Raw genomic sequence first — 23,310 nt, forward strand, 5'->3', positions numbered from 1 at the left:
ATCTATTAATGTGCAATTTAGTATTTTCCGGTGTTAACTTAATTCATGGCATCGTCTGCAAGTCTGACGGTGTTTCGAGAACTATTACTTGTTTCTGTTTTCATTGCAAGTTGTTCGATGAAATTATTCATTTCTTTTGAGCTATTGAAAAGCAAGTTCTGCTTTTGTCTAACAGTTTCGTAACCACAGCCCGCCGTCTGTTTGTATCAAATTGTCAGTCTCAAGGTCACGCAGCGAAGAACAGACAAATTCAAATCTTTTATACATTCCTAGTCTTAAGATTCGTACATTAAATTATGTTCTAAAATAAGATTTTAATTTTTAAGGTAGTTTTCTTCTGAGTTGTAGCTCCGTGTAGTCTTGTAGACGTTTACTGACATTTCAGAGGTCATTGCCAATTCCATAATCATCGCCCTGATGAAGGAGGCAGCAAGGACCTTTGAAACGTTGATAAAATTCTACCAGACTGCACAGTGCTACAACCCTTAAGACACCTGCCTTGATACCACCGTGAGAACTTCAAATGTTACTTAAGATTTTGAGTGTCTCGTTGTTTTGTAAAATGCGTAATTTTAAATCTGTGCCTTTTTATCCTTGGTCTTAAATTTATGTTATTGTAACGGTAAATTTCCAACATTTTCTGGATTGACTTGTACAAAAGCTTTGTCACTAATGAAGAGTAAAAGTCTACCTCCTCCTCCGTAGCATTTGTAAAAAAAAAAATTATTACGGAACGTGTATCCGTCTTTCCTTTATATAGAGGCCTGGTTGTGTAATTCTATTTTAAATGTAAGTTATTACATTGTCTTAATTCTCCTTTACTAAGACTTGCGCGTGGATTAAGGCTGACATTGCCCCATCTTCCCCCCCTTTTTCTAGCCCTTGAGTAAATGTTATTTGCCTTTTATTGAATGACATTATCAGTAGCTTAGACAGTTTAACGTCGATCATGAGTAATAGCGACAGCCATGATTGCCCGAGATTATTATTTTAGGTTCCTATGTTATTAAGGTGACACCTACAACCCTCTAAATATAAACTTTTATGAACGTCTCCTCACTCGGAGATCCCGAAGTAGCAGATCGACAGATGCTTTCCTCAGAAGGCATTTCTCGCTTTGCGCTTGTCTCCGTAAAGAACGCCGCAACGCAGATATGCGACTTTTGGCCGACGAGGAAGGCAGTCGGGTCCCTTCCTGCTGTACCGGGCGCTGCAATGTCTGTCGCCTGTAAGCTGTGGATGACACCCACTTGACAGCTAGACCCGAAGATCCACCCTCCCCGTCGCGTATGCATGTCGTCTCGTGTAGCTTCTCGTTTATTCATGAAACAGATACGCAGAAATTACTGCAAGTTGATAACGAAAATGTCCAAAGAGATCATGATATTTTGCGTTGTAAGTGGAATTAATAACGTACTGGAAACTGCCAGCGAACTTAAATTGAAAGCTGTGTGTGTATGGTGGCCTAAGTGCATGCGAAATGAATTTCAATAGTGGGTTCCGTTCACATGCCCTTACAAAAGTCGTAGCGCCTTCGGCAGGAATTATACACCACACAGTCTCTTTCCGATGCAGGCGTCAGTTTTCTTCGGCACTCATTCACTGTGAGGTGGAAGTGGTTTAGTGAACTTAATCGTGAAAGACTTGTATGATTTGAGGTTTTCACAGCGGTGAGTATGAAGATTTCTGTCTTCTGGGTTGTTGCGCTGTGTAGTCTGGTCGATGTTAACCAACGTTTCAGAGGTCATACTGCCTCCGTCATCAGGGCGATTCTTAGTATGAAGATTTCTGTCTTCTGGGATGTTGCGCTGTGTAGTCTGGTCGATGTTTACCAACGTTTCAGAGGTCATACTGCCTCCATCATCAGGGCAATGAGTATGAAGATTTCTGTCTTCTGGGTTGTTGCGCTGTGTAGTCTGGTAGATGTTTACCAACGTTTCAGAGGTCATACTGCCTCCGTCATCTGAGTATGAAGATTTCTGTCTTCTGGGTTGTTGCGTTGTGTAGTCTGGTCGATGTTTACCAACGTTTCAGAGGTCATACTGCCTACAGTAGAGGTCATACTGTAGGCAGTATGACCTCTGAAACGTTGGTTAACATCGACCAGACTACACAGCGCAACAACCCAGAAGACAGAAATCTTCGTGAAAGACTTAGACTGAAGAAAGAGTTCATGTCGTCCCTCAACCACCTGGCCTCATCTCCACAAGATTCTGGCTTAAGACGCCTGAAACTTACCGGCATAATTGATCTTGAGCGATAAGAGCAACTTGCCCCTAGCGAGGTGACTGGGGTTCTGATCCCGGTAAAGGGCATTTTTATGACACCACGCACCTACTCGGTTCTCCTGTGTAATGAATATCAAGTATCGTTTATGTGTGATAAAGTGGCCAGAACGTGAAGCTAACTACCCACTTTTACCTAGCGCCGAGATCTGTAATACAGCTCTCCATTTGCCTTGACCATTAACAACAGACTTAATATGCGTGCTACATGAGCAGGTTTGTCATATCCTACACCTTCACTGTGGTTAATTTTTTGTTTCTCCAGAAAATGTCGTCAGGTTTATTATGCTGTGTCTCTGGTCCAAATAAATCTGCATGTATTTGCTATCAATCACACGCGCAGTTTGTATTTAAATTACTCATTTCTGTTATTAGCAATCTGCATTAAAAGATCGTTGAATCGAGTCGCCACGAATCGAGAGCATTTGAGCGTAGAGGCCTACATATTTGGGCAGTTTTTAATTAAACCAATCCACACTGTATATGTGTATACCAGTTAAGAACTGAGGGAAACAAAAATTACAGACAGAAACAAAACAAAAAAAAAAGAATCCCATTCCACCCTCTGCCTCTCTTTTTAAGCTAGAGGGATTCCAGCAAGCATTTTACTAAGCTGATCCGCGCTGTACCTTCTCCTCCCCGCCCCTCACTTCACCCCTCCACCCACCACCCTGGCTGCCACTTATCCTTTGCTTCCTACTACCCCTAGCTATCGGGTTGCCATGGATACAAATAACCAATTTAAGTAATCTGCTTCCATTGTATAATTTATGATTCGGTTTGTTGGCGGTCGACTGCTGCAGTGAAGCTAGTTGCTACTGAGCGGCGTTGCGGGGCAGAAAGAAGTCTCTCGCTGCAGTCAGATAGCATCCACCAGTTAGCTATAGCTATATTGCCACTGTGTGAAAACTGAAGCCAATGCCAATGTTATTTTTTTATCTCTTTCATCCCCCCCCTTCCTCCATTCTGTTCTTTTCTCTTCTCCCCTCACGTCAAACAGAGAAAATGGGAATTTAAGGATAAGATAGGAATTGGTTGCCCATGCAAGCTAGTTTTCATTTGGCAGGATTTTATTTTCGAAAAGGATGGGGGGTTGGTTGTCTAATACAATAGAAGGGGTAGAATGAAACGTGGTCACATCTCGTTGTTGTCTCGTCGGTACGAGAAACGAACGGACTGGGATTTTGTATTCAAAGGGCAAGAGAATTGCTTGTTCTTTATAAAGCCGCTTGTTTGACAAGTTGGTTAATGTATCTTGTGTTTCAATCTTTTTCGCAGTTGAATGCTTCTGGACCAGCATTCCGTGATTTAGATTTCTCTTCAAGTCTGTCGCACTCCTCCATTGCGCTGATATCTCCCGACGTTGTTTCAAAATCATCGCGACAATTCTGTACGCATGCAGTGAGCATTGTGTTAACGGGGTTCGCACGTCTGTTGTTTTCAGGCTACTTTGTTGTTGTGCGTAGTTCTGACGCCTTCGGGTGGTCTGATCCTCCATCCAGGGAGACCTACTGCGTGCCTGAATATGACTTCACAAACTCCATTGGAGAATATTTCTTAAGAAGTTCATAGTCGTTCGCCTGGTCATAAAATTTCTGCCTTTGATACAACCCGAGAGGGCATTACCGTGACCACAGTAGCCCGACATAGACCCTTATTCTGAGTCATTTCAATCAAGTCCACAGGTTCACATCCTGTTTCGTTGAGTTTTGTTGGAATATTACCTTACCATATTCTGTTTGGTTTGTCAAGTTGCAACTTCCGTTCAGGTTTCCCCACTAAAACTCTTTGTACATGTATTAACTCCGCTGTGCTTGTGTATCTTACCCATCTGATCCACCTCCATTCTATCTTCAGAGGATATTTTTGCAATGGAACCGAAGTGTAGTGCGATAACAAGTTAGGAAAATATAGTTTTTTATATGTTTTGATCGCCATTATCTACGCTGGTGGTCGACTGAGCTTCGATTCCCGGCAAGTGATTTTTTTTTCCTCGCTGTCTTGCCCAGGCCGATTTTAGGTTCAACTTTCTGTCTGATGTACGTCAGGGGGATCTTTTTTCGGAGGTAAAACGGCTAGAGCGTGAAGCTAACCACAGTGTGGTGCTTACTCTAGAGACAGGGGTGTTATGTATTTCATTATATCTCTCACATGTATGTCTTAAGGGACAGGCAAGACCCTTATTTCGTTCCATATTTGTTGTCCTTAATCTCTTAGAAACCGCCACGGTGGTCTAGCGGTTAGAACGCTGGCCTTGTAATCCTGGGGTCTCGGGTTCGATTCCCGGCGGTGCCCGAATTTATAACTTGTGTTGGGCAAGGCCGTGGTCTAGGCAACACGGAGTTTTCCTCCGTGGCATCCCAACAATTACTCCATTCACACACAGAAGAAGGCAATGGCAAACCACTTCTGGATCATCTGCCAAGAACGTATATGAACAGGTCCCAGTCCGAGAAAAGGATGGAAGGATCCTGTTCATATGGACCTGTCGTCAGACAGAACACTAAATAATAAAATAATCTCTTAGACAGTGGTGACTATGTGTACCAGCCGCCTTAACATCCAGTAACCTTATATTCTGCCAACAGAGTCCATTTGTGGGTATTGTATGTCTCAGAATAAACGGAAATTGCTTTCTTAAAAGGCATTTACCACTTAATCTTTGTAATGGTTAGGTGTTATGTTTTCCTTTCGGTACGGACTGAATTTAAGGAATATGTATTTGTCTTATTTGAATTATATGCATAAAATGAACGTATATAGTGGTGGTCATTTCTGCGTGTTCTTCATCAGGGCGATCGCCCTTGTGAAGCACGCAACAAGGACCTCTGAAACGTCGGTAAACTCCTACCAAATTGCATGGCTCTACAACCAAGAAGTTAGCCGACGTGTGTAAACTTTGCTGGCCGACACTTTTTCAGGTTTATTTCATTCTTCCATTGTTTGCTTAATTTTTCCGTCTTCAAATAATCCTTCGAGGTCTCCGTGCGTCGTTGAGATTTGCGATCTTTGTCATTATGACAGAAACCTTTCTTCTCGGATTGGTACCTAGAGCGTATGGTATGGAACATGGTCGATTTCTTCTCTCCACCCCGAGTACGTTGCTACCGATAATATACTTCAGTATTAGCTGTGTACTCTCGGGATCAAATCAGTTTTCCGATAAAGGCAGAGTTGCTCGTAAGGCAGGTAACAGGTTTACACGTGCTCATTTTGTGAGTTCGTATTTTCGTATAGTTTTTACGCTGTATATTATCCACTGAGATCTGCGTAGTAATTTGTGTAGGTATTTAATATTGTATAATCAAAAGACCTCATCCATTCAGTTTTCAAACGCTATAAGTTATTGGTACCGCAATTGTAACACGAGGTATATAAAAGTATTTAATGCGTTTCATGCACAGAAATGTTTTGCACACCGCTACTCGTACCAATACTTTGTGATCAACTTTGCAATAGTGACCTCGCCGAAGGAGTTCTACGAAATATCTAAATAACTTAAATCTTGATATCTGATACACAACTATCCTTTTATCTGGTGATTAGCATTTTAGCTTAATAAAGGGAAGATCCTGGGTTCGATTCCAACTCTCGTCACAAATTTATGATACAAGAGATTCGTTAGGATAGTGTCCAACATAATATTGACATACTTAATCTGAAATTGTCAGAAGCCTTTAAGGGATCAAGACAAATGAGGAGTACAAAATCGCAAATGGATTTGGAAAATGTGTGTGGTCCGTTTCGACTGTATCTCAGTCTCTTCGTATCACGTAAGAATTTCGCTGTCGCGTGAAAGCCATATTGTATTTTGTTTCTACAGCGACGAGGAACGTGGCTCTGCGTAGATCTGACGTCATATTTGGGACTCTTTATTATCTAGTTCAGTTATGAACTGATGTGGACATGAAACTCTGTGCAATTAATTCACAGAGTACGTGTAATAAACAAACGAATCCATTGGCAGCTCTTGTTCAGAAAGAGAACAGTTAATTTTTATCACAAAATCTTCATTGGACATGAGAGAAAGAAGTAGCTTATGAAACAATGCAAACTTCCGTCATCCTTCCCTCTCCTTCCTGCGTCTTCCCAACCAATCCCTTCCCCTCCTTTTTTTTTGTAATAGAGAAACCAAAATTCACCACAACCCTCTCATACACCAACCGCTCAAAAATAATAAAAAAAAAACACCATTATACGTGGCTTAATCCTCTCTTTCCCCGAAAAAAAATTCCCTTGCGCTATAAAATTGAAATGCCCCCTCGCCGCCGTCAACCCATGCCCTCCCCCCCCCCCCCCTCCCGCTGGACACGGGCTAACCACAGAATTGTACGTGTGGAGTGTCTACATGAGATCTCTGGTGTAATGAAATATGTCTTGGACATTGTGAAACTACGGTCGCCCTGAACGGCGTTCTCCCCTGTATTCTGGGTCCTGGTGAACTGCCTGAACAAATATTCACAAGGTCAGACATTTCGGTTTCAGGGACGCTGAATGATTTGCGTTACGCCACCACAGTCACCAACATTTCGGAAGAACACGTTGCATCTATCTTGTACCCTGAAGATGAAGGTAGCAGATCATATCTTCCGTAGGTGTTCGACTGTGCACATTTATCGACGTATAAACGTGGGATCCGTACCAGTATCGAGGGCTGGTATACTCCGTAGTCACAAAGATTTGACTACATCAGAATTGAACGAAAATGCATGTTGGGACATTTGTAGTGTTTCTGGATTCATATTATTTAACCTATTTTTTCATAAGCCTTAAAAATGCCTTCAAAAATTTTGCTTCCGACTGATTGAAATAAAATGTTACTGGTTTTTATGATTGATTTACGTTAGAATTTTTCTTTTCTGCATAGACAATTCTACTTCGTGGACTTATTTTGCTTGTTGCTAGGTAACTGAACAAGTTGCTAAGATCCTTCACATGATTCAACTTTAAGGATTAACCGTCTACTTGAAAGTTAGGAGGAAACTTTGAACAGAATTCGAGTATTATGCTGGAAAGAAAATATTTTGGATATCGGAAGATGAAACTGCCGATGCGAGGGCAAGGAAGTTTACAGATGTTGTTATTGGGGTTTTAAAAAACTATCAAACGCTATCAGAAAACAATTTATTGTCATTCAAGGAAATTCTTGCAGTAAACATCAATAGCATTTGTGGTCCATGAAGCTGTGCAGACGCTGTGGCCAGATGGTGTGCAATTTGACACGTGTTGTTGCTGGTTACCGATTCTGCGCCCTACATGAAAGACACAGCAGAATCATTTTCATTTAGCTACTTGTTACATGTGTAGCTTCGCCCAGGATCTGTGAAATAATTCGTGTGCTTTATCCGCTCTAGACGAATTAGTGGCTAATGAGAAGAAAATTATTGCGAAATTTCCAGCCAGAACAGAGTTCTTTGGAAACAAAACTCCAGACACACCACTCCCTCCTACTCCGGTAATTACACTGTGGGCAACCTGGTTGAATGCATTATGCAGAAAACTTTGAAATATTTTGTTCTGTAGCAAATGAACTTGACAGGGACTATGGTTCCTCTATTATAATATTGCAAGACATATTTAATGGAGTAAATGAATTGTTTTTGATTCATTTACGAAACAACATTGAATGTGATAACAAAGTACAATTGATCTAGAAGAGGATAACTGATATTTAATGGACATCTGACGAAGGATTGCATTTAGAATATTACATTTAAATTTATATCGATTATACACCTGAAGATGGTTCATTGAAAACCGAAACATGTCGTGAAAAATATGATGCTCTAATTTTAAATCGAATGTTAATTATAGTAATAATATTTTAATATTTAATAAAATATTTTATTGTGATTAGACGGTTAAAATAAACAATTATAATCATCACAATATGACGCAACAATATCACCTCAGGAGTAAATGAATTGAAGGTGCTACAAACTAACTTGGTTTACATCTATGAAAAACTGAACAAAATTGATTGCTCGAAAGCTGATGCAGTCAGACAAAAACTCCGTTTGTATTTCAGTGAGGATAAAAGGTTTAAAGCCGTGTAGGATTTGAGGTTCTCACGGCTTCGAGTTTGACTGTGAATTGAATGTAGTTTACTACTGGGCTGTAGCTCCGTGTAGTCTTGTAGACGTTTACCTACGTTTTGATGGTTGCTGCCTGTGTCTTTAGGTCGATTTTAAGTAATTTGCTAGATTTTATTTGCATTAGAGGAAGAAAACCAATGGCATGGTGTATTACACGATGCAGGAATTATCACGTTATATGGAACGAACATTTTCTCCATTCGAATCGCTCTTCTGTGATAACCGACAGAGATTTACGAAGCACAACTTAAAGATGATTTTTCGTGGTTCGTTGTGGTGTTAGAAATTAAAATGTTAACGCGAATTAGAAGCATCAAGTCATGATGAGATAATGAAATAAAGTGTTGCCAATGCAGATATAAATAAGTAAGTGCCGGGTCATGGTAAGACTGAATTACATGTGATAAAGCTGATTTGCTTAGTAGCCAAATCATGAATGAGGGTCCCGCTGAAAACTGTTCCTGGATGTGACATGTGGTACCACAGCAAGCGGATAATACGAATTGGATGATGGATGAAAGAACAGTTTAATAATTATTTTGAAAACTGCGGAAAAAAAAGAAATAGAAAAATAAATGTGCTGCTTTTCTGTGTATGTTGTAATTGATCCAGGATTTTCCGGACATTTTACATGATTTTGCGTCGTCGGGTGATGCCCGATGTCCTGTCACGTCGTCTTCCATGTTCGCTTGTGCTTGGGGAAGATGAGAAATGCGACGACAATTGTGGATGGAAAGTATGAAGGAAAGAGACCACTGGGAAGATCTAGATGTAGATGGGAGGATGTGGACTGGATTAATATGGTTTGTGACAGGGGGATGCGGTGGCTTTTGTGAACACGGTAATGAACCAATGGGTTGTATGAAATTGTGTGAATTTCTTGATCAGCTTTTCAATAAGAAATCCTCTTCATGGGGTTACGGATGTTGGTTGTGAAGTGTGTGTGTGTGGGCGGTTGCAGGTCCGCAGGAGATGTAGCTCCGATGTGTTGGCCTTCTTGCTGAAATCTCATTTTTTTGCCGATTGTTACAGATGCCGCATATTGGACGAGAGGTTCTTCATGTGTAGCCCGCAGGTGGAGGTGAGGCGAGTCCGCTGGCACCCTGGTTCGCCCACCGATTCGCTACTCTTCGTACTCACGTCGGAGAACTCTCTTCGGTACGTTCCTTTGTGCTAGTCTGTTTGTTAAAACTGGGGAGGAGTGCTATGATGATGCTGGAGAAGATGGACGATGAATGCAGCACGCATACGGGGTTGTGAATTTTAATTAGGGAAAATATAGTGCATACGGTTGGTGCATGAAGGGGTTAAGTTACAGTCTTTTGTGAATACTGCAATGAGTCTTTGGGTTTCATGAAATAAAGAATTTTTTTGGCAAGATATGCAACTATTAACACCTTATTTTCAATGGAGTTGCATGGTTATTAAAAATTGAACGTAATAATTGCCCCTTTAATTCATAAATTCAGTATAGACGTGAGAACAAAAGTTCATAAATCTGTTGTAGTTACCAACTAGACCAGGGATGGTCAGTTACTTTTGTTCGTAGTTCGGATGTTGCTGTTCCAAAATGGCCGCGTCCCAGACGGTACATCGCAGTTCACCCTCGAAATCCCGTCTTCGTTGAAGCTCTCGTATTTGAATGCAGTATTTCACATCTTGTAAGAGAAGGCTGCGTTAGGCTTATGCCCCTGTGTGTCCGCAGACTGTACGAGACGGGCAGCATTGAGCCACAGCTTCAACAGGTGTGGCCGCTGGGTCGCCGGTCCTCCGCGACGCTCAGCAGCGTCACTCGTCTTCCGTTCTTGGTTGGACTCGGAGACGCGGCAGTTGATTTCGATTTCGCCCCACCCGTTCCTTCAGTAAAAGTGAGTGAAACTTTTTAATTTTGTCCCACAGGTGACGCTGTCTTTAAAAATCCACCCACGACAACGTTCAGCGATTGCTGGTCCAGTATTGTTCCATATGTTTCGTATGTTGTGGTCTTGAACTGAGAGGCATACACGTATGGGAGATGCAATTTTGAAATCTGTTGTAAAGAAGAAGGAAAGAGAGTGATGGTGTGGTGTGGAAGGGAAACTTTGGAATTTAGAAAAGCGGAAAATTTCCTGACCAGCAGAGTGACTTTTGTCAAAAAGGGTCCAGTGTTACATTATGTTGTTGCTTTTTAATTATATTGCTGTTTATATATTATTATTATCATCTTATTCTTTTTCTTCAACCAGGGAATCTCAAGGGTGATCACTCGACACAAAGTGAAAAATATAAATATAATATTAAAATGTTACTTAAGGAATGCGGTTACCGCTGTGTAATGAACTCACCGTATTAATCCAAGGCAGCAGTAAGGACTCTGCTCCTCGCTATATTTCGTAAACTGTTTGTTTTAAAGTATTGTTAAATATACTAATGTTTCAAATTAAAGTTGTAGATCTTAATGAGGTATATAATTTACGTTATGTAACACTTCTTTTAAAGTTTGAATTTCTTAAAATAACGATGAGATGATATTCAGCCTTTTTTTTAAAGTATGGTTTATGTTACTTCGATTCTGATCATAGTTAAATGCGCCCACAATCTTTCAGTGCAGATCCGCAACACCAAATTTAATCTAAATTCATCGTGTGATTTAAGATGGACAGACCGACGAGATCTTCCAGTACGTGATACGAGGTGCGATCGGAAAGTTTCAAGACTGTGTCAATAGAGGGCGAACCGGATGTAGTACGAGCTTCTGCCGCTAGGGGGTGCGGCCTACATACATAGTGAATCAGTGTGCCAGCCGGCATCATCGAATTAGCATTTGTTTCTTAGTTACGGGCGTTTTGGTAGTGCATTACACCGACCCTCCTGCAGTTTCGGAATGGCATGTGCATCAAATTTTGCCAAAGACTCGCCAAAACGGCTACGGAAACCTATGAAATGCTAAAGCAAGCATTTGGGGAGTCCGCAATGGGTCGTGCACAAACTTTTGTGTGGCATTCACGTTTTAAAAATGGCCGAACCTCTGCCGATGATGACGAGCGTTCTGGACGACCATCTTCGAGCATAACGCCCGAAAATGTTACGAAGATTCGGCAGGCCATTCACGAAGATCGACGTCGTACCATCAACGACTTGTGCGACATTGTTGGGATAGGCTATGGGACCTGTCAGCTGATTCTAAAGGAATAACTCCACATGCGACGCATCATGACAACGCGCCAGCGCACACCGCCCTCAAAGTTCGGCAGTTTTTGGCCTCAAACACCATGGCCGTCATCCCGCACCCTCCTTATTCGCCGCGTGACTTCTTCCTCTTCCCAAAGATGAAAATTCAGCTAAAGGGAAGGAGATTTGAGACGATAGAAGAGATTCAGGCAGAATCGCAGATGGTGCTTGACAGGCTGACAAAGAAAGATTTCCAGAGATGCTTCCAGGCTTGGCAGCGGCGCTGGGATCGTTGTGTTCACTCCCAGGGAAACTACTTCGAGGGTGATGGATGAATTTTTACCTGAGATAAGTGTACGGGTTTTTATACGCGCAGTCTTGAAACTTTCTGATCGCACCTCGTATCTTAGTTTAAATATCACGTAAAAGGTGGAACGTAGAATAAAATTAATTTCAATGCCCAAAGGTCATATAATCATTACATGGTACAGCGCTTTGTCACCAGGCTGCACTAATGTTTATTTTGGAGTCCTGTGGTTTTCTTTTTGGCTGTGACGAAATCGAAAACGAAGCCAAAATTAAAACAGCTCTCGAGACGTAAGGACTTTCGTTTAAAAATTCGGTTTTATTCCACTGTCGCCCAGTTAATCCACTCTTCTGCTGAACACAAACGAATAAAGCTTAATGAATGCTAACTCTCAATGGTGAATAATTGGGAACATTTGAGTTCCAATAGAGTGGAGGTGCCGGCAAGTGAACTGGACTTGAAGTGTAGTCCTTTTGTGCGTGTGTTTCCGCGGCTCTGGTGTTGGTCACAGGGTAAGCAGGGAGCATGTGTCCCTCCCCCCAACTGTTGCCTGTGGGGTATATCACACACCTCACACCACTGTCACTTGTGTTATTGATGGCAGAATGATTCGTTCAGCGCTCACACACGCTGGATAAAGAGAGGGTGTTAATCGTTTTTTTTTTCTCTTTATTTAACTGAATCTAATGTTTGTTTTTCGGTGTACTGTCAGTCTGTTTGATCAGTTTTTTATGCTTGACCGATGATAGTTTTTTTGTCTCCAGCGTGTCGTTTTAATTATACGAGGGTCGCTCATTAAGTAATGCCCCACATTTTTTTTCTCAGCCAATAATGAAGATAGAAAAGTGCACTTTTACATGCTTGAGATTTGATGTTTCCCGCGTTCGTGTACGGAGTTTCAAATGATTCCAACCGAAGGCGGAGCTGTAGTGAACTGTTAAAATGGCGTCTGTGAACGACTCTCGTTACAAGCAACGAGCTGTAATTGAATTCTTTGTTGCTGAAAAAGAAACTGTGGTGAACATTCATAAACGTTTGTGTGCTGTGTATGGAAGCTGTGCAGTCGATAGGAGCACCGTTGGTCGCTGGGCTAAGAGAGTTAAAGCTTCAGGAAGTGAAGAAACCGAGCTCCGTGATCTGCCACAGCCACCACTCCAGACATGTTGAACCGCGCGGATGCCATTATTCGTGAGGATCGGCGCATTACAACTCGACAATTGGCCCAACAGCTTTCAGTCAGTAATGGAAGTGTAATTGCAATTATCCGGGCTCTTGCATATTCGAAGGTGTGCGCAAGATGGGTTCCACGAAGTCTCACAGCAGACCACAGGATTCAAAGGAAAACGATTTCTTCTGAATTGTTGGAGCGTTTTGATGCTGAGGGAGAGATCTTTCTGTCCCGGATCATTACAGGTGACGAAACCTGGATACACCACTTTGAGCCAGAGACAAAAAGGCAGTCAATGGAGTGGCATCATCCTCTATCACCGAGAAAGAAGAAATTCAAGTCAACTCCCTCCGCCGGAAAAGTCATGATGACTGTCTTTTGGGACAGTGATGGGGTCATTCTTGTGGATGTGATGCCAAGAGGTGCGACCATCAATTCAGACGCGTACATTATGACCCTGGAAACCCTCAAGAAGCGTTTCCGACGAGTTCGGCCTCACAATCATCCAGCAGAAATTTTGCTCCTGCATGACAATGCACGCCCTCACACAAGTCTGAGCACCCGGGAATAAATCACCAAATTGGGTTGGACGGTGCTGCCCCATCCACCCTCCGACTCCATCTCTTTGGGCCACTTAAAGATGCTATCCGCGGAACAAGGTTTGAAGATGACGAGAGCGTGATTCAAGCAGTGAGGACATGGCTACGTGCACAGGACAAGAGCTGGTACCGGCAAGGCATGCATGCACTTGTTCCACGCTGGCGTAAAACCGTACAAGTTGATGGGGACTATGTGGAAAAATAGTATGTGTAAAGGAAACATTGATTTATATTGTCACTAAATTTGAGCCATCTTGAATAAATATGTTCTGAGGAAAAAAATGTGGGGCATTACTTAATGAGCGACCCTCGTATATTTTAGATTTTTTTTGTGAGTAATGTATTTGTCCTGTTTCTTGTAGTTTTTGTTTTATTTCTGCCCTCGTCTAATCTGAAATGTTGTCTATTCCCTATTCGTTTATCTCCAGTCGCCTCCTGTTTACTAACGCTAACCTCAAATTTGATTTTCGTATTATTTGGCGTGCACTTGGATTCTTGTTGCATGCTGTTTCATTGAGTACAAGTTTCGTGTCTTAATAAAATGTAACGCGCTGTGCAATTTACCTATTTAAATGTGTAATATTCACGACGCAGGATATGCGCGTCGTGGAAGTTTCGTCTTGCAGTGGATTAATGTGAATCGACAGGGAATTTACGCGACAGAATTTATTATAGACCCCCCAACACGAATTTTAATGCAAATCTGTTTGATGATTTGGATGAAGCGTGAAAGTAAATGTTTTTTTTTTAATTTGAGTAATCTTGAAACGAAGCCACGGTTGTCTAGCGGTTAGAACGCTGGCCTTGTAATCCTGGGGTCTCGGGTTCGATTCCCGGCGGTGCCCGAATTTATAACTTGTGTTGGGCAAGGCCGTGGTCTAGGCAACACGGAGTTTTCCTCCGGGGCTTCCCCGGTTTCTCCGTGGCATCCCATTCACACACAGAAGAAGGCAATGGCAAACCACTTCTGGATCATCTGCCAAGAACGTATATGAACAGGTCCCAGTCCGAGAAAAGGATGGAAGGATCCTGTTCATATGGACCTGTCGTCAGACAGAACACTAAATAATAATAAGATGAGGTGGTCTAGCGGTTAGAACGCTGGCCTTGTAATCCTGGGGTCTCGGGTTCGATTCCCGGCGGTGCCCGAATTTATAACTTGTGTTGGGCAAGGCCGTGGTCTAGGCAACACGGGGTTTTCCTCCGGGGGCTTCCCCAGTTTCTCCGTGGCATCCCAACAATTACTCCATTCACACACAGAAGAAGGCAATGGCAAACCACTTCTGGATCATCTGCCAAGAACGTATATGAAGAGGTCCCAGTCCGAGAAAAGGATGGAAGGATCCTGTTCATATGGACCTGTCGTCAGACAGAACACTAAATAATAATAAGATGAGGTGGTCTAGCGGTTAGAACGCTGGCCTTGTAATCCTGAGGGTCTCGTTTTCGATTCCCGGCGGTGCCCGAATTTATAACTTGTGTTGGGCAAGGCCGTGGTCTAGGCAACACGGAGTTTTCCTCCGTGGCATCCCAACAATTACTCCATTCACACACAGAAGAAGGCAATGGCAAACCACTTCTGGATCATCTGCCAAGAACGTATATGAACAGGTCCCAGTCCGAGAAAAGGATGGAAGGATCCTGTTCATATGGACCTGTCGTCAGACAGAACACTAAATAAAATAAAAAATCTTGAAACCTCCCGCGAACGGCAAAACCGCGATGCGCGAAGTTAAGACCTTATAGGAAAAATGGGGTTAGGGGAACCAAAGGCACCCTTGAGACACGATACGTACGTAATATGTCTAATTAATAAGTATGAAAGAATTAGTGTTGGTGTTTATTGGAATGACGTCAGCAGAGTTCGTGCCTGAGACAGGCGGAAAGATGCGCCTGCGCAGAAATGGCCGTGAAAGAACGAGGGACCTAAGCCGCGATGTACAAATTTTTCCACGAATAAGCAAAACCGCGGGTGTGTGGTATTATTTTCCGTGTGGCTGTGCTTCAAGAGTGGAATATGAGGTTTGAGGTTGTCACGAGGGATAGGATATCGATGTCGGTCTTATGCTTTGTTACACCACGTGGACTTATAGAGAGATACATACTATGTTCTTCCGAAACGCCAGGGATCTACCACGAAGTCCACACAGCGATACGTGCCAGAAGACCGATATGAACAAGAGATGAATCTGCAGGTTCAATGTCGCAATGCAATTGTCTTGATTAAGTAATATTTTGTTCTTAATTCCAGCCATTCGCTTTTCTGTGTTTCCCAGGCCCATTTGCTTATCGCGATGGTGTCTCCTTAGTTTTCGTCTATAGAGGAGTTTTACCACGGCTTAATGGCGACACCGAGACGCCAAGTGAAACATATTTATTTTCTCACTGATTAACTATTCTGCTCACGAATTCTGAAATCGTTATTGGAAAATCTTTGCTTGTGCATTTCAGAGAGTTGGCGAGTAAAAGTAGACCACCCACAACCACCACCCCCCTCCTTCGCCACTGTACTGAAGACAGTATTGTCTGCATAGTTCCTCTCCCCAACTTCTGTTACTTTTAATATTTCTATTTCGATGTGGTTGTTTGTGGGGTTTTTTTTTACTCCGTTGCTGAGTTTTCGTGAACTGAAAACTTGTAGTACTTTCATTTTATCGTATTCTAGTAGCGCTGTGGTAGATTTGAAGAGATTCATCCATTTGCCTCTCTCTCTCTGTGTCGAAGTATGACTTAACGTGATTGTGAATGTATAGCTACAGTCTACACTTGACAGGCACGTTCAGCAGAAGAAGCTGTAAACAGCACGCAGACATCCATGTTCTTCGAATTATTTATGAGAAAAGAGACCAAAAGTAATTTCAAGAGGATAAGTGATATTCTATGACACTCGAAGTGCATATTTCAGGTAGTGGACTAGAACAGGTGCAATTTTTACGTAGAAAATAACAACTGAATCAAGAGTCTAATCTTGAGTACATTCAGAACATTTACGTATAAACATAACTGTAGAAGATGATATTGTTGCGTCATATTGTGATGATTATAATTGTTTATTTTAACCGTCTAATCACAATAAAATATTTTATTAAATATTAAAATATTATTACTATAATTAACATTTAATATGTCGTGAAAAAGATGATACTCTAATTGTAAATCGAACATTTCGATAGAAAGAGCATCATTTTAATATATTTTAATATTTTTTAAATATTAAATGTTAATTATAGTAATAATATTTTAATATTTAATAAAATATTTTATTGTGATTAGACGGTTAAAATAAACAATTATAACTGTAGAAGTAAACCTCTTCATATTAAATGTCTCGATACCAAATGTTACATTGCCCACATGAATTGGGCTGGCGACTGAACCTCGTCCCTCCAAAATTGAGAGTGAAGAAGCCGCTTTCAGAGCACCAAAACTTTTAACGCCACCAAATAGCGGTGAGCATTGTAGTTATCCTCCCTGAAAGACCGGAGTATCGCCGTCTCTGAATCAGGACGTGTTGAATCTGTGTATTCCCAAATACAATTGCAAATCTATTTTAGATTTCTATGTTGTAATTTCCGTTAACGTCATCATAATTGAGTTTGTTCAAATCAAATCATTCTAAATCAAACTTTTGCCTTGCTCGTTTACTTACTGGAAGTCTCCCCCTTAAATTTGCCACTACCAAGTAATTGTCGGTATCGCAGTCACCTCCTCTGTAAAATCTGACGTCTAGTATACTCGAGTGTTGGCTGTTGTCAGCTAACAAATGATCTGTCAGATTGTGTGTGACACCGTGAGAAAAAGTCCAGATATGTTTATGAATGTCACGTTGAGGGTTGTTTGCCCAACCCCCGTACTGGAGGACCACCCCTTGTCGGCTGTCCGCGACTGCTTATTCAACATATTCGCAGCTGCCCTCCAGGCCTTCTCCTCCATCCGCAACCTGACGACGCACCATGGCATGGAAATAACACAAAGCCAAAATGAAAATCTCTTTGGTAGCGGAACGACCGAGCTGAAAAAGTATCTCGGCACGCTGTTAAAAACTTTTCCCGCTGTCCTGTGACCCCTAGAACCGAGATAAAAATTGTACAAAAGTCAAGAAACAGTTGCTTCTTGTATTTACTGACAGTGTCCTAACTGTTTTACCGATCGTTAATATACATTAGGCTTATAAAATATTTGCACAACAGAACGAGGTACCTGAATTATCTTGAAACAGCATTCAAGCCTTTGCTGAATAATTTAAACGATGTGTTTTGTGATTAGGCAGTAAGACAGGTCACGTGAACATGGTCCCTGAAGCTGCTTCTCCGGAGAGGAAGGCTATTTTCAGCACCATTAATTCCGTACGTTCTAACTTTCGAATGTATTAATCTCTGAAATATTTTCTCTAATTGATTGCTTTAGTAACGTTTCCTTCTTCATTTTCCTTTAGGAAGGAAGTATAAATGGCTATTTCAAGATCTTTGAAGCAATAACAAAGGGAAACTCTGACTTTTTATATCAGGAAGTTAACCCCATTTCACTTTTATGCCATTTCTAACCCGTCGTCTTTACTGCAATTTATTGGTTAGAAACTTCGAATTTTAACTTCCAGACACGTCATCTGTGGGGGGGGGGGATATAGGAGTAAGATGAAGGGGGCAAATATGAATTTTATAAAATGTTACGTCCATAAAATGAGTGCCTTCGTTGGAAGTCATAACGAAGTAGTTATGTCCTGCCGTGCACATTAGCCAGGAAATGAACTAATACAGGTTTACGTCATACGTGGCTCTAATTTAAAAAGACTGTCTACTTTAAAATTCCATTATCATCATATTCATTAATTCCGTACGTAATACGTTGCAAATTTTATATATAAATTGTATGGTCGACTAACTACATTTGTGTGCCGTCATAAGCCTCCTTCTGCAACCTCGTTTTAAAAATGATAAAACGGAGTAACAACTTTTTACCGACAGACCTATTTCTTGTTTTTAAGATTAATTGAATTCCCTGTGGTGTAATGCGACTTCTTGAAGTGATGTTGCCATTATGACTCTAGAAGTCTACAGGAGATGGCGGATGTAGTCATGCGTTTGCCAGCGCCATCTCTACTTGCAATTAAATTCTGAATATATCCATGTGATTCTAGGAACGTCCAAAAGATGGTGCAGCCGGACGATTTGACCCAAATACCGTCGTTTGGCCAGTGCTTGTATTACGCGGGAATGGTGATGTATATTCAGTGACGTCACCCATAACAGCTGATAGGTAAGAGAACAATTTACTGTCAGAATTCCCGTACCAACGACTTGTTCATCACTGTCATGTGGATACTGCTATAAAAACACAAATGTGAAACTCTGGATTCCGTAATAAGTATAGAATTTCATGATCAGTTACAATCTTTGGTACTTGCGGGTTATCGAGACACAAAACGGGAGAGTCGAATATCTGGACTTGGATTGGACGGAAAACTGCGCATGCGTATACCCGTATACTCGGTTCTTCATGTGGTGGCGTATAAATGATACCGGCGATATTTTTAGAACGATTCAAAAATCTATAAGCGGATTTTGGCCTCCGGCGACAGGTTGTAACAACAATTAACATCTCATGCATATCCAAATAAAATATAATAATTTGTCGTTTATTGGAATAAAATATAATAACTTTCAAGTATATGTCATTTATCCACACACATTAACCTAACCTAACCTAACCTAACCTAACCTAATTTTAAAGCGATGTGTCCCGATAACCCACAATACCCAACCTTTTTAATAAAATCTGCACTGCAATAAGTTACTGGGTTAATTAAATATATAAGCTAGAAGCATTTTAAGAAATATCCATGGAGGGAACTGGACGATAATGTTTAATGTAAATAACAGAGGATTCAGCTAGACGTAGATAGGAGGATAATGTCAGGCGGGATCTATGGGAGATTGGAGTCGAAGGAGACTGGATTTTGTTGGCCCAGGACAGGAACTGGTGGAGGGCTTTGGTTAATTCGGTGATGAACCTTCGGGTTCCGTAAGCCATCTAGTTAGTTTGTTCGTGTATAACTACAAATGAACTACACTGCTGGCATAAACACATTTCCTTTCATCATCACATCATCAAGCTTTTTTTTTTTCAGAATGTTTCTGGAAGAAACAGGTCATGTGTGTCATTCCAGAGAGTTCAGGAGACTGGATAATCTCTAAATTTCCTTTTATTTTTATATATAAGCACAGATTTGTTAGGGGGAGGGGGTGAAGGTTTTTGAACCTGCAGATCCTCCCCTTCCACCTTGTCTCAATGTAACCCTGTGATAAATGTTTCAAGGTCACACCAGATAATTGAAGAAAGATCACATCAGATAATTTAAGAAAGAGGGATTGTGTTCAAACATCCCCCTTCAGTATACAAGTATCGTTGTGATAACAGATTTTGTTACGTATCACACATTTTTGTATTTGTAACTCCCCCTCCACCTTCGCAACTGAATATAAATATACTTCTATGATAATGAAGCTGCGGATGCTGTAGGAGGGGTCTGAACCTGTAATCGTCCCTCTAAACAGTAATTTCCATCCGCTGGTCACAGTTCACAGAAACCGACGGTGCACGGGCCACTCTCCATGTATCCGCCAGCAGATGACAACTACGGGGTAGATGCTTGCTCCATTCTGTGCTTGCAGAGTGTGCCACCAGTTGTGGTAATCGCTACCTGTTCTGCCACCCTCTACCACTGCGTGTTACTCACCTGCGCAGACGATGATGACGAAGACAACGGTCACGATAAAAGAGTGAGCCAACGTTTCTTACAAATTCTAGAGAAAAACTGTTTACGGTATCTAGATCAGGGGAAGTCAATTTACGGACCATTTCAACTCATTCGTGTCCTTCGTCTGGTCTTATCGTAATATTCTGTTGCTCTGTGTCATGAGAAATAGTTAACTCATTTCAGAAAATGTGCCGTATTAATATCATCAGTGTTTGTGAATATAGCTAACCATGCTAAACCAGGGGTTGTACTGAGATCCGATGGAATGCAGTCGGCTGGCATGGATGAACAAATGTCTATCTTGCCGGCATAAACACAGATTAGATTCCCTGTAGTAACAGTCATTAACCGCCACGGTGGTCTAGCGGTCAGAACTCTGGGCTTGTCTGGGGTCCCGGGTTCAATTCCCGGTGGTGCCCGGATTTATAACTTGTGTCGGGCAAGGCCATGGTCCAGGTTTCACGGAGTTTACCTCCGGGGGCTTCCCCGGTTTCTCCGTGGCATCCCAACAATTACTCTGTTTTCATCATCATTTGAAGAACGCGGAAGAAGGCAACGGCAAACCACTTCTGGATCATCTGCCGAGGAAACGTATCAGAGGGAACTTGTTCATGACGTCACCAGGGGTCGGCTCCGACCCGACGGTACAAAAAAAGAGAGTCATTAACCTGTTGAATTTACAATCTACTAGTTGTGTTAATGGCCTTGTTACTTATGTTAATTATGAGAAAATTGATAATATATTTCTTCTCCCCACCAGGTATTTGGTTCCATCTCAGATCATTCATAAGCCTTTTCCGTATTTCGATTTACAAATTATGTCTTGTTTATAGTCGTCATGGTCACAGTATGGATCTACCTACAGTCTTCATACGCCTCACATTGCGCTGCATGTTCTTGAGTCAGTTGAGCTGGAGCTGGGACTAGCACTCGATGATGATGACGACGATGACACGTACACATGTCCCATTTATCTGCATCATGACAGTGGAACAGAATCAAGGTATGTGGACACTCGAATGCCCCATATTGTTCTTACTGACGTATGCTGCAATAAAGAGATTAAATTATGTACTAAACTTTGGAGTTAACGGAGTTTTCAGACGAAGTGTTTGTGATTTTGCTTTTATATAACCCTTACTTTACATAAAGCTGAAAATGAACTTTGTAATTATTCTCATTGTACAACAAATTCGTGCGTAACTCAAAAGAAAGATTTAACTACAATCTGAAACTTTTATTCTAAAGAATATTTGATGCTTTGTGTATTTAACAAAATAAAAGTATTTGTGACTACATATTGATGCTGCAAGGTGGGCAGTGGAAGGGAATGAATAAACCACCCACAACCCTTACTCTTACGTGCCCAATCTTATGCAAGATGATTCATAATTCTTCTCCTATGGCTCTCCGGTCCATATTCGGTTCATAGCCTCCTCGATTCTCCTCTTCCGTTCGGTCCTCTGTTAGGTCCGCCTGTCCGAGGCTTTGATCGAGGTTTCGAAACATCTTCCTTTTTACGGTGCAAGGTTGTTAGCCTTGCAACCAACTCCCAACCTGGAGGACCAGGGTACCTGTCTTAGTCTGACCTCTCCCCCTCGACCAATCTGGCTAGGGAGGCCCTACCAGTAGCTCTTGGGGTCACTGACGTACTCAAGCCCCACCACCACGACAAGGTGCAGGTACCATTAAGTCGGGGATATGAGATCATTAATATGATAATTATTTAGTTTTTGTCAGTTGTGGTCTTCTAGTTTGTGACACCTTGTAGTCTTGTAGGAGGTAACCATCTAAATGTATACGTTTCATAAACATCTCTACCGCCACGAGGACCTCAAATCCCTGATACATTTAATTTTTCTTGTGTTTTCAGGTATTTATGTACACATGACACGGGTGTCCATTTGATGTCTCTACATTTTGTTATGCATCTGATGGAATTCGCCAAAGCCCGTGATGGTAAGTTATAGGACGTAGCGAGCTGTAATCTGTGTTGACTCGGCCATCATCAAAAATAATTAAAAAAGCATTTATTCTGTGGCTTTATAACGCAACCCTTTAAGTAAGACTCAGGTGTATTTCCAGATTCACTGCCTTTGGAACTTCTGAATCAGCCGAGTTCAGCCGAGTACCTCATCTGCACTCGGATGTCTTCCTCGTCTCCTCTGTCACCGATCCTGGGGCTTGCTATCGCTTCACTCCCTTCAGTTCTCATTGCTCTGCTGAGTTCAGGAGAGGTGGTTAGCCTAAACATGGCGCCGGCCCCACTTCTACAGCTGTTACCTGTACGCACGTTGAACAGAACCATTACTTATGGAAAAGATGATTCATTTTCACCTCTCAAAGTGGTAAGTTCTATAACAGTCTGTGTTGAAACAGATCAGTTTAAATATTGTCTGTTTATTCCGCTATCTCACCCTTTCTCAACCATTTGCATGTGGTGGTTTATTAAAATACAGTTTAGTATCTTACAGTATACCAGATAAATGTGTTGTAAAGTTGCGTCTTTATATTCTGTTTTATATTTCATTGCGCTTTTTGTTTATACAGCGTGTTTCAAAAGTAGCTTTACAATTTGAGGGCGAGATATTGGTGAACTGATAGGAGAAACATATAATTTCAGAACATAGAAATGTAGTCAAACACTTCAAGTTTTATGTCCATCGGATTTTTATGGTTCAATGTGACTTCCATTTGTTATGCGGCGGACGTCCCATCTGTAGTCAATATCTTGCCACATGCGGTGTAGCATCTCCCGTGTCACTTCAGCAACTGCGGCGGTAATTCGAGTTCGGAGTTCGGCCACATTTGCAGTTAAGGGTGGCACGTACACTCGATCTTTAACAAATCCCCACAAGAAAAATCTAAAGGTGTTAGATCCGGGGAACACGGTGGCCATGCTATTGGTGCGGCCCGACCGATCCACCGACCTTGGAAACGGTTGTTGAG

The 23,310-nt window shown here is 41.7% G+C and overlaps 1 protein-coding gene across 4 annotated transcripts in view; it reads left to right on the forward strand.

The window, feature by feature from the left end:
• The window catches only part of mbo (Nuclear pore complex protein Nup88), a 622,627-nt gene that overhangs the window by 591,307 nt on the left and 8,010 nt on the right, over window positions 1-23,310 (forward strand). For all 4 annotated transcript variants that reach the window (XM_087358015.1, XM_087358009.1, XM_087358003.1 and 1 more), the window contains 7 exons: window positions 9,413-9,538; window positions 10,086-10,248; window positions 18,742-18,860; window positions 20,182-20,383; window positions 21,195-21,364; window positions 22,235-22,320; window positions 22,447-22,709. In XM_087358015.1, coding sequence (XP_087214141.1) covers window positions 9,413-9,538; window positions 10,086-10,248; window positions 18,742-18,860; window positions 20,182-20,383; window positions 21,195-21,364; window positions 22,235-22,320; window positions 22,447-22,709 — 1,129 coding nt within the window. The remainder of the gene's footprint in view (window positions 1-9,412; window positions 9,539-10,085; window positions 10,249-18,741; window positions 18,861-20,181; window positions 20,384-21,194; window positions 21,365-22,234; window positions 22,321-22,446; window positions 22,710-23,310) is intronic.

This window comes from Zootermopsis nevadensis, unplaced genomic scaffold (genome assembly GCF_977971745.1).
Source record: "Zootermopsis nevadensis isolate Lab colony 2312 unplaced genomic scaffold, Znev_1.0 Znev_ptg000002l, whole genome shotgun sequence".
In the NCBI taxonomy this organism is placed as follows: Eukaryota; Metazoa; Arthropoda; class Insecta; order Blattodea; family Termopsidae; genus Zootermopsis; species Zootermopsis nevadensis.